The sequence below is a fragment of the Cryptomeria japonica genome, chromosome 1 (genome assembly GCF_030272615.1).
Source record: "Cryptomeria japonica chromosome 1, Sugi_1.0, whole genome shotgun sequence".
NCBI classification, from domain to species: domain Eukaryota; kingdom Viridiplantae; phylum Streptophyta; class Pinopsida; order Cupressales; family Cupressaceae; genus Cryptomeria; species Cryptomeria japonica.
In genome coordinates, this window is record NC_081405.1 from 256,980,601 (window position 1) to 256,999,674 (window position 19,074).

Consider the following 19,074-nt stretch of genomic DNA (forward strand, 5'->3'; position numbering starts at 1 on the left):
TGCAATACCATCTAAATATTATCGATGTATCAAGTTTCCACACAATGGAGTTGAAGTGACTGTCAAAGCGGATCCTAACCCATTCATATATTGCCATAATCTGCGACCTAAATCCAAAATAACAATTCCAGCTAATCGAGAGGCTATTCCTTCATCAGCATATGTGGATCCAGAATCATTGAAAGCTTCTACATCAAAACAAGCAGAGATCAAAGAAAATTTCAAGATTAAAGACATGGGATGTGGTGAGTATATCTTCCATGTTGAGCAACTCCCACTATCTCCTAAGGTATTCAGTCAACAGGAGCAACCTACAAACAATTTGCAAGGAATTGGATGTGAACCACCTAGTGTTGTGGCTACTAAGTCTGAATGCAAATATCCTCTAGTGGTGCAAGCAACTCTTGATATCAATAGTCCTAAGAGTGGTTCCAACAAAGAATCTATTGAGCATATCGCTAGCCCTCTTGAGAACTCACATAGCTTTACCATATCATCCACTCATTCCATTTCCACTCCTCTCCAAGACTTGGATCAACAAGAATTACAAAAGCCCTTACTCATTGGGGATGAAAAATCAAGCTATGAACAGAAAAAACTAAAAGTCAAAACTAAAGAAAAGTCCTTTAGTCCAAATCAAAATCAAAAGCTATTGGACTCTGCAAAAATCAAAGTCAAGGATAAAAATCCTATGAAGAAAAAAGAACAAGAGTTGATCTCCTCTAATATCAAAATAACTGGGGGCAAAAGTTCTACAATTTTAAGTCAAAAAGCATACTTGTTGATCCTAAGTCTCCATCATGCTATCCTACTTTCACTTATTTTCATAATCATAAGCCTTCATAACTCATCCACTTGTTTCACACATCCTGTCCCTTCTGGCAATACATCATGGACCTTTAATGGAGCTTCCTTGAAGGACTTTGTTATCAGGGTTGCCCAAACTTCTTTAGGTGACACACATATGGGCAAACATAGTCCACACACTAGTAATGCTATCTCAGTTCCTTTATCAAGGAAGACAGACACTCAAGCTACACATCATTCAATCAAGGAACATCACAGTTACAATTATAAAGTCAAGCCTCACACATTTGAGGTAGGTGACTTGGTTCTCAGAGAAAATCCTAAGAATCAACAAGACAGAGAGAAGAAGGGCAAGTTCGAACCAAATTGGCTTGGTCCTTACATCATTACAGCAGTATATGGATCTAAGGCATATCAGCTCTCAACTACAGAAGGTGAACCTTTGGAGGATCCTATCAATAGCATGCACCTTCACAGGTTTTACACATAGCTCTTCAAAATATCCTAATTCAAAAATACAAAAAAATCAAAAAATTTTAAAAATACAAAAAAAATTATAAAAACAAAAAAAATTGTTACTTGGTGAAAACCTGGCAAACAGGCGCCTTGTGACATAGAAAACATTGAAAAATCGAAAAAAGTAAAGAGAAATAATTTCGTCCAACGGTGAAAACCACTTCGGTGGTGCCCTGGGCAAGTACCATGGTGAAAACTGGGTCACCAGCGCCATGCGTAGAGATATTGCTCCTCCCTCCTTCAGGATCCACTTCCATCCTTTCACTTTGCACACACTCACAACCAATTCATCCATAATAAACTTACCCATTCCCATCATGGCTTGTTATTGATCTACCCAAGATTGGTTAGCCATTCATAATAAACCTCCCTTTCCATCCATAATAAATCAAATCCTATCTGTGGCTACGGCAAATCCTATGTCTAGTGATGGGTGTGGAACTAAGAACATCACATGTTTCGAGGAGTACAGTTTCTTCCAGCTTCCTTCAGTCTATTCATGCACAATCCGCAATAAAGCAACATTTGCATCGCCAGTCTGCAATAAGGTCTTGTCTTCTTCACAATAAAATATCAGTTTCATGGATTCAGTCAGTTTCAGATGAGACAAAGTAGCAACAATGGGCTTCAACAAATCAAATATTTCAACAGCCTCAGACAACATATGGTTCCGTGCTATCTATCCTTTTTGTGAAAGTAAAAATTGTGAACACAATCAAATAAGACTTATACAAGTGACAAGAGACACTAAACTTGAGGACTACAGTGGATGTTGGTGTCGAGTCTTGGTTTTCTTTTGATTTTATCTTTAGGTGACATGTCTTTTAGCTTTTTCAGGATGTCTCTGACTAGAGATTCTATCTCCAGGATGTCTTTGACTAGAAAGGCGAGGATGGGGTATCGTCACCTATTTGTATTTGTTGTCTGTGGATTGTCTTTTAGTAATGCTATGACTTGTCCAAGGATATGAGGACACTGTGAGTCTAGTGTGAATTGGGGCATTCCTTGTTTGTGACTGTCTTATCTCCATACAAATAGGTACAATGACTTTTTGGGTTAAACATATGCCTCAATTGTCATAACCTACTTGCCATAATAAAGCTCAATGATGATAATGCACAAGAAGCTCTTTCACGTTCATATCTTCTATCTTTCATCCCCCTTTCTTGATTGACTTCCATCGTCCTTCTTGAGTCCGCGTAGCCTGCTATCACATAACTGAGTATAATGACACACCAAAAACATTTGCATTTCATGTAGTTGCACCTACATTACCACATATAAACATTTCATACATACATATAGATATCACAACTGCATCACATCCTGCACACAACACCTGTTAGCACAATTTACATTTGCATTATCATATTCATCTGCATTACATACATTCACATTTGCATCATGCATACACATATAAAACATAAAAGAACAAAAAAATATATTGCATTGCATCATATACATATTTGCATCCATATCATAAGCATCACATAGAAACATACATCACATAGGTACGCATGCATATAGTTGCCACAAAGATGAATCATCTCATATATATATATATATATATATAAAGTGTCATGATACAATGATATCAAAATCATATGGCTACAATCACCCGCAGGTGTCTACATCATCATACAAAATGGTACAATACTGATACATAGGGAGCCCTCTACGGCTATGATGAATTCCCTTCCTCAGAAACGGTTGGCCTCGACGAAGTCTGAGCCCTAGAAGGACCCGCCCCAAGATCATCTCTCCTGGCCCCTATGTCCCCTACAGCCACCCCTCGTGTCGCCTTATTCAGACATTCTATGGCATATGCAGATGCAAATCCATAGCCTATTGAGCTAGCAGCATTACTAATTGCAGATCCTGCACCTCTTCCAGATCGATAGCTAGCATCAAAAGAAGAGGTGGGAGAGGTAGCGGTTGAATCCATTGAACTAGTTGACTCAGCATCTGATAAAGTACCAGCAGCGGGGAGCTATTGCAAAGGTAGGAGAGGAGACGGCCCCTCTTTTATATTATTGTCAGAGTTAGAGAACCGCCATCAACATTTGACCCCGGAACTAGTTCTTTTGATCTAGTAGATCCACCTAGGCAGATCGAGATCGATACCTAGTGGCGAGGGTAGCACCAAAGCAAGCATTCGAGCGAGCAGCATATCTTGAAGTTCCTAACTTGTTACAAGAATATAAAAGAGGGGTCGTCTCGTGGAGGGACTAGGTGAAGTTGATCCAGATCCCGTTGACTAGGAACCACTAACAGCACAGAGGAACCCACTGATAACTCCTGCCAACACTATTGGTAGTGCTAATCCTGTCCATGTCATGGTATCCCATGCCACATGTCCCACCCTCATCTCCAGTCCCGGATCCTAGAACACTCGTCTTAGTGCATCCCTGTCTCTATCTCGATCGTAGGGTACTAAATCCCCATCGATCGGTATCCGCAGAATCCTGTATACATCCTCCAAGGTGACTGTCATCTCCCCCATCGGCAAATGAAAAGTACATGTCTCAGAGTGCCACCTCTCTGCCAGTGCAATCAGCAGTCCCATGTTTGCCCGAAACTCAGGCACATACAGAACATGTCTCAATCTCATAGCCTCAATCGCAGCTCGGTCCTTGGCTATCAACTCAAGTCGCAACCTCTGAGTTGATGGGAATCTCTCCCGTGACTCCAGCATAGGCAAATACTCCTGCAGTCAAGCAAATCAATCATCTCAGTCCTAGTGACACTCACTGTTCATCACAAAGTGTTGCTATCTATCCCAGTGACACTCACTATTCATCACAAAGTGTTGCTTCTATCCTAGTGGTACTCACTGTTCATCACAAAGTACTACGTGTTTGGCACTCCCTGTTCATCACAAAGTGCTCCTCACATTCGCACTCACTGTTCATCACAAAGTGCTGCTCATATTTTGGTACTCCCTGTTCATCACAAAGTACTCTATCTTGGTACTCACTGTTCATCACAAAGTGCCTTGATCTATTCTAGTCTTCCCTAGAGGACCTACTTGAGTGTATCCTCTCAGCAGCTTATCCAATCGACAGCGTATGTTCCTCACAGAATTGTCGATTTGACCTAGAAGACACAAATTCACATTTTTGGACACAAACGCGTTTTCTTGACATAAACGCGCATTTATTACATTACCTAGTATGCATTAATGACAACAATAAATGCATCAAAGTATGAGGAGGTTTTGTGGTACTTACCGGCTCTCCTGCCTCTGCTGGCCTCTGGAATCGGCGAACGCGGTCGAATCTGTGAACGAAACCCATCGCTGCTGACTACTACTGCTCTATTTTTGCTCTGCACTCTGCTCTCGTGGATGTGTGGATGACAATGAGGATGTCTTTTGCCCGTGGTCTATCTTATAGCCTACCCTCACCTTAGCCCTCGTTTCCCGAGTCAGTCTTCATTATCCCATGACTCTGTCACTTTATCTGGTCAGTTCATTCTATCCCGTCTTTCTTATCGAGAGATTGTCTACAATCTTTTCACACATTTTCATCCAATCTCTCGAGGGGGCATGTCATTCCCATCTTGGGGCAACTCTGTATTAGTTCATATTATCTTCTTTGAAACAACGCGACAGGCCGCATTGTCTCAAAGAGGGGCAAAATGTAGACACCCAAAATTGTCATGTCTAATTAAATAAATATTTTATTTATTTAATTATCTAAGCTTAATTCTTCTATTAATTAAATAAATCTTTATTTATTTAATTAATTCATTTATCCTCTTCTAGCCTTATTTCTCATTTGAATAAATACATTTATTTATTTAAATTATCCTTTTCCTAAATTAAATAAATATTTATTTATTTAATTGATCCCACTTCTTCTATTAATTAAATAAATCTTTATTTATTTAATTAATTCATTAGCTTTTTTCTACCCATGACACATGTCATTCATCTCTTAATTCCTACACTACCTACCTCTTTCATTATTTTATTATTTCTTCTACCTACCCTCTAATCATAGCCGACCTCCTTTTACACCTCTCAATCTTATCCCTCCATTTCATATTTGTGTCTTCTATATAAGGAGATACTTCCTTCATTATTAATCCTAATCAATCATCCTAATCAACCTAGCTAATCATTTTATGCACTTGACTACACTACGATCCTACTTGCAACCACATTCCATTCTTTGTTGAGCTCTTGTGCACATAAAATCTGAGAGCAAATATATCAAGCAAGATCAATGGAGATAGGAAGAATGGAGATCCAAACCCTATTGGACATGTAATGGTATAATCTTTGTGATTTCATTTGATTTGCATTGTCTTAGGTAATCTTCATATGTTATGGTGGATCTTTGTTGTTGTTAGGCTAGGGTTTAGTGGTTGAATTCATTTAGCCTTTCAATTTTGTTATTATTGTTATCCATTTTCACCATAAACAGTAACAATGCTTAAGATGCTTCCTCCTTTGCTTGAGGGTAAGGGCTCCTTTTATAGGAAAAAATGTTGATTGAATGGCCAAGATTGAGTGAGATTGTGAAGGGATAGGATTGATTGGTTTGTGATCCATGTGATGGTTTTCAACCAAATCCCATGATGACAAGTGTCAACATGTAATGTCTTGAGAGGAGAGGAAGGGAGCATTAAAAGCACAAGGGGACATGAGGGTAACCTCATGTGGTTGCGGTTATTGGATAAAGCTTTTATCCAAGGGTAAGGTTATTATCTAATGGGTAAAATTTTGTGCAAAGTTTACCCATGGTCAAGCCTTTATGAAAGGATCAAGACCCATGTGGGTTGGATTGATGAAAGAGGAAATGCATTTAAGACTCTGTAAGAGCCTTAAATGACTTTTGAAGACTTTTGGGAGGGAATTTGGATTAGGATTGTGCAAATGTTTAGGAATGAGATTAGGCTAATTTGGAAGGGGTTAGAAGAGTGTAGAAGGGGTTTAGAGAAATCTAGAAGAATTTAGAAAGAGGTGGGTGTGGGTAAATAGGTTTTTATTAAAATAAAAATCTATTTAAATGTGCCACTTGCATTTGTAGGAGAATGCAAATGGATGGGTTAATTTTAAATAAACGTTGATTTATTTAAAAAGGGGATTTAATTTTTAAATAAATGTTAAATTTATTTAAATAAGAAGAAGGGGGATGAATTAAATAAATTAGATTTATACTATAGTTAGTAATTAAATAAATTGATTAATTTATTTAACTAAAACAGAAGAATAGGCTAAGGTGAATTAATTAAATGTCAATTTAATTAATTGAGAAATATTTAGTCATTAAATAAATATTTAATATTCATTTAATTAATAGACAAATTTATGTGTCTACATAAGCCATATAGTTTTTTTGATGGATTAGATGGTTATGATGATTTGAGGGATCAAGGAATCATATTCATTGTGAGGGTTGGGTTGATGAGGAGATGATAGGTGTATCCATGTGGTTGGTGGATATGAAGTGGTCTAGGATTCACGTGGGTGATTAGTAAGCCGATCGGTTTTAGCTAACTTAGTTAAAAGTAGATAAAAGGGAGATTTAAATAAATATAATATATTTATTTAATTTTGGCGATGAGGATGAGGGACTAGATAAATAAATATTAATGCTAAAAATAGGTTTGGGCCAATGGTATGAATAGTGATTTTATCAATTCAATAATGAAATATTATCTAAGTCATTATGAAATGAAAGTTGAATAATTAATTTAATAAACAGATATTTATTCAACCAATTATAGAACAAATGATTGAGTGATTCTAAGTGTGTACAAAATAAATATTCCTCATTACCATGTGAAGTACTTTGCAAACACTTTTACATGTAAAATTTAAACATAATAATTGTTGATTTCTTTCTTTAGAACGATTCAAACAATTTGACTCATTTTAAAAATGAGAAACTATAATCCCTAATACCTTTGTTCTTTTCCTCTTTTCTTGATCGATATATACTCTATTAATCATATAAATCTTTTTAGACTTATAAATATCCAATCTCTTATAGTTGATTATGTATTATAGATTATACCATTTATAACCCTTGTGACCTTTTAAATCAATCATCGCATTTACTTGTCCCGATGGAGGGAACTATGAAGTAGCAGTGTAGGCAGTCTTCGTGGAGGAGGTAGATGTTGTTGAGTAGGGCTAAAAAAAATCGCCAACTACTCCTTTCATCTTTTCAATTGTATTACGAAATGATCTGACCAGTCCCAAGACTCATTTTCCTTGCTTCGATATCTCATCATCATAAGATCAAGAAAAACAAATCCATTATGATGTTGCCTTAATTTCCTAACCTACGAATTCCACACTGTGTTTTACCGCGTTCAACTTGATTTACATAATCCCCTTCCTTTAGCTATTGTAGAGCCGACTTATGCGGCACATTTGAGATTATATTCTTAAGCTTTTCGAAGTTTTAGAGAACAAATATGGAGTATCACTCGCCCACCCCCCAAAATCTCCCTCGATGTCAATAATAGGTTTCATGTGTTTCTCAGCTTTCGTGGACCAGATGTCAAAATTACTTTTGTCAATCACCATCTTTACGAAGCTCTCTCTGGAGCTGGACTCGGGGTTTTCCTGGACACCGAAGACGTCGATTCCAGCTTGCAAAAAGCCATTCAAACAAGTCATATTTTCATCCCTATATTTTCCAAACGCTATGCGGAATCAACCTGGTGTCTGGAGGAAGCGGCGAGGATGTGTAGATCGAATGGCTTCATCATTCCCCTGTTTTATGATGTGGAGGTATGTTCGCCCAGGCATTCGAGAAGCATTAGACCCATTTAGATCGACAGGATGAAAATAGAATTGAGGAATGGAAGATAGCACTTTATCAAGCATTACACCCATTTAGGAAGAGAAGAATTTTAAGGAGTTTGGTAAATTACCACGGAGAAGTACTGAGTGTTGATGAAGGAAGATCTCTGATGAGAGATCGAATGCGAGGAATTTGGGCTCTTGTAGTTTTCAATGATGTGAATGATAGAATGCAGCTGCATGCGGTGTATGGGGATTGGTTTGGGCATGGCAGTAGACTCATCATCACTTCCCCAGACCAACACATCCTAAGGTCGACTCAGTTTTTGAAATGACTGGACTAGGGCAGGATGAAGCTCTCGAATTGTTCAGTTGCCATGCTTTCTGTAAGGCAGTCCCAGAGACCCCTTACAAAAGAGCCTGTCGAGGGCATCCTCTTGCATTAGAAGTCATTGGAGCACAATTATTTGATAAGGAGTCCAATGACATCCAATGTTGGGAAGAAGCTGTCCATAACATTGGGGAAAATCCAGACATATCTAGAATTCTTCAAACCAGTTTTGATGGACTTAGCCATATCGAGAAGGAAATATTTCTGGATATAGCTTGCTGCTTTGTTGGTCAAAGGAAAAGAGACACTGATCTTTTCTGGGAAGTTTTATACCCCAATAAAGTTCAAACAGCCATCAAGAATCTTTCACTAAAAATGCTTATAAACATCTATAGCCCTCAAGATTCCTTCCATATGCATGACCTTGTACGGGAAATGGGAAGAGGAATTTAGGAGCAGAATGATGATAATAGCAGACTCTGGCTGCCTGTGGGCGCACACAAAGATTTGAACAGAGACAGGGCAGAGAGAATGAAAATGCTTGTTTATACAGGACAAAATGCAAGTGAGCCTGTTATCATGCATAGCATGCCTTCCTTGCGCTACTTATTTTTGCAAAATACAAAAGTAACCGGCAACATTGCAAAGCTAGCTCCTAATTTGATATGGATAAAAATTAGAAATTGTGAAATTGTAAGTGATACGCATACATGGATAATGTCAAGAAACAGAGTCCAATTGGATGGCAGGGGATCACAAGTGAGGATGTTAAGTCTATAGGAGTGTGCCAGTCTCACGAAAATCCCAAAGATGCTCGACAGCTTGGTGAACCTTCAATGCTTGTATATGGGGTATAATAAAGCTCATAAAACAATTCCAGACTCACTCGGCAATTTGTCACAACTCAAGAAGCTCAAACTGTGTAGCTGCAGAAGTTTGACAAGCCTTCCCGATACCGTGGGCAATTCGGTGCGGCTAAAAGAGTTGTGTTTGGGTAGCTGTACAGATCTTAAAAGCCTTCCCGACACTTTAGGCAATTTGGCTGAACTAGAAGAGTTGAACTTGTACGGATGTAAAGGTCTAAGGAGTCTTCCCAACACAATTTGCGGCTTGGCACAACTCCGGGTGTTGAACTTGTATCGTTGTTCAGGTTTACAGAGATTTCCTTACACGGTGGGCAAGTTACCAAAGCTTATGGTGTTAAACCTTCATCGGTGCTCAGGCCTAGGAAGCTTTCATCATATCGTTGCCAAGTTAGCCCAGCTAAAGGAGTCAAACAGGTAAAGAGATCATTTGTAGGTGAATTTAATTTGGCATAGAGAGACTCAATATAAGAACTTTGAAAGTAAGATATCTTCCTTTTAAATCGTTTCAAATGTTGTCTCATGGTTTCTGTGCACTGGGTGCAAAAGGAAGCTTGGTGCAAAAGGAGTTCAATATCTACCTTGGTTTCTGTGCACTGGGTCACTTCGTATATGGAGGAGCAGAGAGGATGACCAAAGTGGAGACATTCGTAGGGCAAGTGAGCAGTGATATTATTCTTGTTCCTGTATTTTCGAAACTTTAAAAGAACTTTAAAAGAATATTTCTGAGGGGAAATTTGGGCTATTCTCCTACACATTAAATCCTTCTAGTCACTTGGCAATGTTCGAATTAGTGTCTCTTCTAATCCTTCTACCGATAGATCAACGGCTAAATTGTTGGGTATATGAAGCCCAACAGTCACATGGTTGTTTGTCTTCGCCAGAAGACTCTTCATTTCATATTTGATATGTATATATAAATGGTTGTGTGCAGCCCATACATAATGTACTGTGTAATTGGATATTGGTTAATAATAACTCTCCCTGCGTTTCTGGTGGACGTAGCCACTTAGTGGTGAACCACGTTAATCTTGTGTCTTGAGTTCTTTGTTGTGTCTATTATTCTTTCTGCTGTTTTCTATTCTTGATTATGTGTTTTCTCTGCTCGTTTTTAAACTAACAATTGGTATCAGAGCTTAGGTGAAGTGATTGAACAGAGATGGAAAGGTAGATAGATAAAAGATTGAAAATTCTTGAGAAGATGCAGAAGTTCGAAGTTAGAGAAATTAGTTGCTGGTATTGTGACAAGCGAGGCCACGTCAAAAGAAATTATTGGTTTCTCGAGAAGGCTAAAAGGCAGACAAAAGATGAAGACACTGATCCAGTCATCGAAAATTTTCTTGCAAATTTAGACTTGGTGGAGGGTAAAATTGTGCAAGCAAAAGTTAGAACAAAGTTCATTGGTGGGATGGCTGGAAAAATGAGGAGACTTCGACTGAAGAAGAAGAGGGTTTGAAGTATTCGTTGTTTGAAGATTTTCTTGATTCGACTAAAAAAGAGGATGCTGAAGAGGAGGACGCTGAAGCAAGTGAGGATGAAGTTGATGAGGTTGAGACCAAGACTCAGGAGGATTATGAAAAAGAAAATTTTATGAGGTTGAAGGAAGAGAATCTTCAAACAACAAATACTTCAAACCCTCTTCTTCTGCAATCGAAGTCTCCTCATTTTTTAGTTTAAAAACGAGTAGAGAAAACACATAATAATGAACAGAAAACGGCAAAAAGAATAATAGACACAACAAAGAACTCAAGACACAAGATTAACGTGGTTCACCACTAAGTGGCTACGTCCACCAGAAAAGCAGGGAGGATTCTTGGACAGTATTTTTGTTACAAAGTATAGATTTTTAAAAGGGCAATTTCAAATGAATGATTTTTTTTATAATAGTCAAATTTGATAGTTGAATGGTAATAATTAAGTATTTTTTATTACAAAATATAGATTTTTGAAATGAATTGACTGTTTACAGGAAAATAGAGTTGTATCAAATTATATGAATAGAGGAGCAGTTTTAAAAAAACTGAGGAAGACAGGGTTGTATCATATTTCACCTTTTGAGTGGAATTTTTGGATAGTATATAACTATAATGTTTTATATTAATTTAACTATTAAAAAGATATTATTTAAAAGAAAATAATATTAACATTTCAAATTGAGCGGTTTACAAATAATTTACGAATCACAAATAAAATCAATACATTATTTAAATAAATTTAATATTTGAAATTAAGATACATTTTTATTTCAATTATTTACATTTGGAAGGTAGAGATAAAAATATTCAATTGAAATTATTTACAAGTATCTTCTTTTGATATGCAAATTGTTTATATTGAACTGTAAAGCTGGGGTTCTTTAGCTTAAAAAGATTATTATTAATATTATTTTTATCTATAAGCTCTAATTTGAATAGTTGATATATTGAATCAAAGAGCCAATGTTCAAATATTAGAGACAAAAAGAACTTTATATTCTCATTATTATACCATTAAAGCTTCTTTGTATTTATGTTTTTATATTGAACTATGCATATAAAAGAATTAGAGATATAACATGTGTACTCATGTTGAGATTATCACTTCTTTTAAATCAATATTTAATGTGCAATTATAAAGAAAATTAAGCTTTTTAAAATTGATTTATAATTAAATTAAAATAATAAATTAATTTAGATTAATTGATATTTAATTAAAATTTAGTAAGTAATTAATATTTAATTAAAATTTAATGATATAATTAATTTTAATGAAGATAATAAAGATATATTTTTCATTTAATAAATATTTTAAAATATATTTTTATTCTACTTTAAAAGTGTGATCTCTATTTAGAAAAAATAAATGTTCTAAATTTTATTCGCATTCTCTATTTTATCTAGAATTCAGTTCATTAATTTAGATGAAGAGTATGATCAAAGATTGTAAAGATATATTCGTCTAAAGATTCTTGAGTTTGGATGGTTGTTCAATTTACAAGGGCCTCCTTATGTGGTGGACAAGTTATGAAAGCTTTGGATATTAAAGCTTCATGGGTGCTCATGCCTAGAAAAATTTCACCATGTGGTTGTCAAGTTAACCCTCCTTAGAGTTTTCCAAGATCATTTATGGGTGTGTTTAATTTTGTTTAGACTATATATACAAACTTTGAAATAAGATATCTTTCTATCGAATAGTTTAAAATTATCTCTCACAATAAAGAAATGAGTAAAAGGATCTACAAATTTTGTAGAAGTGTCGGCTTGGGAAGTTTGGTTTTTGCACATATGCACAAAAGTGTACAAGAGACACACACATTATCCAAAGAGAAAATATTCATGCATACATATAAATGAGATGGATAGATTATTATTATTCATTTTACTCATCCATTAAGTTACCCTAATCCCAATAATGATCATCTAGTGATTTAGAACTATTAGGTGGTGTAGGAGCCAACAAAGGAATAATGAGAGAGTGAAGATGTTGAGAAAGGGGACATGATGTTAGATAATTTTTTACCAAAGAAATTTTTAAAATACGAAAAGGACTAAAATTTTATGGGGACCACACTAGATTTTATGTTTTTTGACAAAAACAATAACACTTTGTGTTGTCCCCCTATTTAAACCATTTAAACTCCATTGTTTAAAAAAAAAAGTTAGTATTTTGGAAATTAGATTCAAAGAAGTACAACTCGTGTCCTTGTTGCATCATCAAATATTGAGTTTAACTATCTTCAATTTTTCATCTGATGTCACTTTCTCTTGATTTTAAAAAGAGACCACTTAAGATCCAATTGTGTCCCCTCATTTCCATACACATACCATTTTGGCCCCACATTTTCCCTTCAATATGGAATCATTGTCTTGCATTTATCCATTTCTTAGAAATATTTTATTTAAAAGAAAAAAATTAGAGTATTAACAACTTGATGCACCTCTTATTCCTTATCTTTACAATAATTATCCTTGCAAAATCTTGAAGACTTAAAATTTCACAAGAGTATGAAGAAATATTAAGATTTTATAATCCATATTTGAATCTTTTATAAAATCTTAGATTCAACTCTTTTTACCCATGTATAAATATCTATGAAACATATTAATTTATTGAAAAAGATGTAATAAGTAGTTAGCTTAAGAATCCTTTGAAGAAAATATTTTATAATTTTTAAATCATAGAAAGGATGATATAATCTAGATAAGATGAAGACTAAATTCATATGACATAACCATTGATGTGTTGATTGGATCCTTGGGCATAGTCAAATATAATATAAGTAATAACTTCAAAGCCCATGTTAACTTTGAATTTATTTAAAATATTCCTTGGTCAAATCACTAAATAAATGTGCAAGCCCATAGGATAATGTGAAGAATCATTTAATGGAAAACTATTTTAATGTTCGAAGAATTTTTTTAGCCAATTTGTCATCCTCAAACATAACATTTGTCCAAACATGTTGTGGTGAATAACCATATGTAAGTGTGTATAGATTCATCTTTTCCGTCATACATTAGAACATGAGGTGCCATAAAACCAAAGGTTCTAATACATATCATTTTGGATGTTGAGTTTATATTTCATTTTTTTTACCTTAATAAATTCTTCAATATCATGCTTCCTAGACATAAGATCATTTTTTTTTTAAAGTAGCGCATCTAGGATATTGGATGGAATGATATCAAGAGAGGGTTGGGCACTAGTATGGTTATATGTACGAGCTCTGAAAAAGTAAGTTGAGTATAAATTATGTAAAGAGAAATGAAATTATGAATAAAATGGGGCATGTGATAGATGAGACTATGAAACAAAGTGTATCTATAGGATTTTTTATTTATTTTCAAATATAACAATAAAATACACATAATTAATTTACATCATTTCAAAATTGAAAATTTATACCTTGCATTCAAGTGACTCAAATAAAAAAGTTATAGTAATGTTGGTCATTTACTTTCAAAAAGAAGAAACAACTTTCAAATTTTATCCAATGAAAAGAAAAAGACATTAGAATAACCATATGTAAATGTGTATTAGATTCATGTTGGTTCTTTGTCCCTTTAGAAAATTGAAGTGTTATGTGATGATTCTTCTCAATGTTCTTATCTTATTCTCTATTATGAATTTAATAACATATTGAATGTCTTTAAATACCAAGACATAATAACATGAAGCCAAACATATACTAAGTTAACTTATAAATGACTAGGATGATAGGATAGAGAAGATGGAATTTGAATTAGAAAATTATAATTTTCAATTCTTAGATGGATACAATTGCAAGTGTAACAATAAGCAATAAATAATAGATAAATAAAATATAATAAAAAACAAACCAAACACAAACTTATATCACTAATCCAAAAATTATTATATCTAAATCATTCCACTAAAATTAACACAAAACTAATTAAAAAAAGAACATATACCTTATACAACCAACAACCAACCTATTCATTGAAGATTCAAAGCTCACACAAGATCTTTTTAATTGCTTTAGAAAAATTGAGTCAATTAAATCAAAATGAAGTGGAAGCTAGAATAACGAGTGACAAATATTATTTTTTATGAACATAAGCATAGAGTCATTATCCCTCTCTCTCATTCTCCAGTCACCCTTACAACGACGTTTGCATCCACCTAGTTTATGTCTGTTTCAAGCTTTGTGAAAGGGCATGCAGTCATTATGAGATATTTTATTTTCTGAGTAGAAACGTATAGCTACCCAAAAAAACATCCCTCTTGAAATGCCAAAAATGTAGTGAGAAAGAAAAACATTTTAATCATTTCATTAAAATAACCATTACACTAGACTATGCAACTGAAAGCAATCCTCTTTCAAATTTCTAAACAAGAAACCTTAAACGAAATAGAAGTCAATTTACAAATTATAATTTATCTATTTTGTAGACTTGAGATTCCATATGCTGGAAGCATCCGAGATCTGAGCACCATGGAAGTTTAACATCCTAAGCTTGGAAGGAAGGCTTTGTAAACTTTCACAACCATGCAAGTTCAACACTTGGAGTTTTTCCAACTCGCCCACTGAGTTAGGAAGAACCCTTAGGCCTCTACATCCATACAAATTCAGCACTTGTAGTTGAGCCAAATTACCTACAGTGCTGGGAAGGCTTTTGAGACCTGTACAGCCTCTCAAACACAAATCTTTTAGCTGCTTCAAGTTGCCCACAGTGTCAGGAAGGCTTGTTAAACTTGCACAGCCGCCCAAATTGAATTGCTTCAGTTGTGAAAAGTTGCCGACCGAGTTTGGGATGGTTGGGATAGTGCTTGAATGCTCCAAATTCAAGCACTGAAGATTCACTGAATTGTTAAGTGTTTTTGGGGTTCTGGTAAGACTTGCACACAGCTCTAGACTAAACATCCTGATTTGAGACCAACTGCCATCAAACTGGAGTCTGTTTCTTAATATTAACCATGTGTATATATCACTTAGAAATTCACAATTTCTAATTCTTATCCATAACAAATTTGGAGCTAGCTTCCCAATGTTGCTCAGCACTTTTGTATTTTGCAAAAATAGGTAGCGCAGCGAAGGCATGTTATGCAGGACAACAGGCTCATTTTCATTCTGTCCTGTGTAAACCAGCATTTTCGTTCTCTCTGCTCTGTCTCTCTTCAAGGCATTATGTGTACTCATAGGAAGCCACAGTCTACTATTATGGTCAGCTTCCTTTTGAATTCCTCTTCCCATTTCCCGCAGAAGGTCATGCATATGGAGGAGTTCTTGAGGGCCACTGATGTTTATGAGCATTTTCAGCAAAAGATTCTTGATAGCTGTTTGAACTTTATTTGGGTATAAAACTTCCCAGAAAATAACTGCATGTCTTTTCTTCTCACCTACAAAGTTACAAGCTACATCCAGAAATATCTCCTTCTCAATGTCACCAAGTCCATCATAACTGACCCGAAGGAGTGTAGACATTTTGGGGTTTTCTCCAATGTTAAGGAGAATTTCTTCCCAACATTGAATTTCGTTGGACTCCTTCTTGTCAAACAAATGTGATCCAATGACTTCTAGTGAAAGAGGATTCCCACAACAGGCTTGGGCAATTCTTGTAGAAATCTCTTCGTCAGGGGAATCTGGAAATGGCCTTGAGAAAGCATGCCAGCTGAACAACTGGCGACTTTCATGCTGCTGTAATCCACTCATTTTGTGAACAGAGTCGACCTTAGCAAGATTTAGTATGTGCTGGTCTCGGGATGTAATGATGATTCTACTACCATACCCAAACCAATCGCCATTCAGCGCTTGTAATTGGCTTCTATCATCCACACCGTCCAATATGACAAGGGTACGAACTCCTCGCAATCGATCTCTCATCAGAGCTTTTCCCTCATCAACACTTGAAATTTCTTCATGGTAATTTACCAGTCTCCTTAAAATTGTTCTCTGCAAGTCCACAAGTCTGGTGTTTTTCTCTACTGCAGCTCCAATGTTGAAGACAAAGCAACAGGCATCAAACCCACCATGAATTTTATTGTAGACAGCCTTCGCTAAGGTAGTTTTCCCAACACCACCTAAGCCACTGATTCCCACTCTGACTGTACTATCCCAGGAACTCAGATTTAGACTGCAAAGTAGGTCATAGATATCCGTTTGGAGTCCCACAAGATGCACAGGGACATCCAGCGGAGTATTCTTGAAGGTATTCAACACATCTTTCATAACTTTTTTCACTAGTCTTCCTTCGTACCTGCAAAACACCTTCCATACATAAACTAGTTTGCCAAAACTAATGATTTAATCATAGAGATTTTAATGTCTATTAATTTCCATAACACAGCTAAATTACAGCAGACAAAAGAAAGTTCAGCAAACATTTTTCCAACTATATAAGTGGCCAGAATAAATGAAAAATAAACATGCCAGTTACTTACCCGAATTCTGCTTCCCTTGTCCAGCCAGAACAAAAAGAGATTTGATGAAGAGCCTTCTTCCATTCCTCAATTGTCTTTTCATCCTGGCGATCTAAATGGGTGTAATGATTTTGGAATGCCCGGGCGAACAGACCTCCATTTCTTTGAGGGTAGCGAACATCAGAGGGCTCCACATCATAAAACAGGGGAATGATGAAGCCATTGGATCTAATCATCCGCGCCGCCTCCTCCAGACACCAAGGTGACTCTGCATAGAATCTGGAAAATATGGGTATGACAATATGACTTGTTTCAATGGGCATTTTCAAGGTGGAATCGACGTCTTTGCCCTTCTTAAAGTCTTCACTGTCCAGGAAAACCCGAAGCCCTGCTACACAGAGAGATTCGTAGAGATGATCGACAAATGTTTTTCTCACATCTTTTCCATAAAAGCTGAGAAACACATGAAACTTCTTAGTGACATCGAAGGGGATTTTGATGGTGGGAGGTTGATACTGAGTGTAAATCTCCATCACTTGTTCTGCACAAGTTTCAGGACCTTAACAGTATGAACTCGAGTGTGCCACAAAAGAAATTGCAAAAGACAAAGTATGGGTATGAAGTCCAAATGCAATTGGGTGGAAGCAAAGCCAAGCACAAACTGTGAAATTTCATAGGCAGATTTACCTTGGAAATGAGCTGACAATTGTCGATTCTTTCTAGTTATATGCTTTTTGTGGGCATATCTGCAAAACGTACATGTGTAACTTGTTTTTAATAATCATTTTAATTGTGGAAATTGAGATAAGTGGAGTGTCGATTCAGAGCTGAAATAATCATGATCTTAGAAGAGAGTAGATATTGCCAAACTTCAGATACGAGGTCGAGTAGATATTTAAGTTGAAATACGTGACTCCGACTCGTAAGATCCACGCGGTAAGAGAGAAATCCCGTGTAAAAGTTGAGTTTGCCAGGAGGTGATGTATTCCATGGTGGCATGTACAGTTAGAATCAATGGCTTGAAATATTTTAGATGGGTTGATCGACCCTGTAAACGATCCTGGACGAAGACATATGAGAGTTACACTATTCACGATTGATAAATGCAGCGTCCACAAAACAACACGGCATCCACAACAGACAAGGGAAGGTCGACCATGAATTCTGGCCACACAAATGTTGTCAAACAGCTCGACAACGCGAAAAAGATTTACAGGTGGGTGGGGTGACGTGGAGAAAAGATTTTTGTTAGTGGGTTCCACCTCAGAAATATGCAGTGCCATGCAATCGTTGGCAGCGAGAGAATTGAGAAAGAACAGCTTGAAAATTGACCTGCTTACCTGTTTTCCATAATCTATTAGACTTGACTAAGACCTTTATTTAAACTTCAATTGATTAATCGAATATCGTTCTACTATAAGAGTTTTATATCAACATTCAATTGATTTTGTAATGTATCGGGTACTGAAGGTTTACCGCGAATGGTTCAACTTAAGAATGGCGGTGGTGGGAGAAAACTCTTTTGAACAAGACAAGACGCTTATGTTTTATAGTTTTTAAGCTCTAAGCACATTGTCTGTAAACATTCCGGCATTCACATATGTATATGTTTTATTTCATATATTTTTTCTAACAGAGTGGAAATACTCATTTCAACAAGCTTCGGATCCTTATTTCCTTTCATGAAAATATTTCAGAAAAGAGAACATTGCAATTGAATTATATTTAAAGATTTCAAGAAGAATTAATATACATCCTCAAACAATCTTATGAAAATTCTAAAAATTTATCAATAAAATTTTCTAATTAATGTAAAAAAAAAAAAGGAAAGAGGAATTCTTAAAAGCTATCATTTTGAAGAAGAAGTCAAGCATATCTTTAAGAAAGCATGTTAAGATTTAAAAAAATTTAAATTCCTAAAATAGATCATTAAA

General features: G+C 35.7%; 1 protein-coding gene across 1 annotated transcript in view; it reads right to left on the bottom strand.

Moving 5' to 3' along the window:
• LOC131857291 (disease resistance protein RPV1-like) overlaps positions 1-17,981 on the bottom strand; it is a 62,279-nt gene extending 44,298 nt beyond the window's left edge. Inside the window, exons 1-2 of the mRNA XM_059209568.1 lie at positions 17,162-17,981; positions 15,168-16,977 (exon numbers count right to left, since the gene is read on the bottom strand). Coding sequence (XP_059065551.1) covers positions 15,168-16,977; positions 17,162-17,673 — 2,322 coding nt within the window. The 5' untranslated portion in view covers positions 17,674-17,981. The remainder of the gene's footprint in view (positions 1-15,167; positions 16,978-17,161) is intronic.
• Between the last annotated feature and the right edge of the window lie 1,093 nt (positions 17,982-19,074).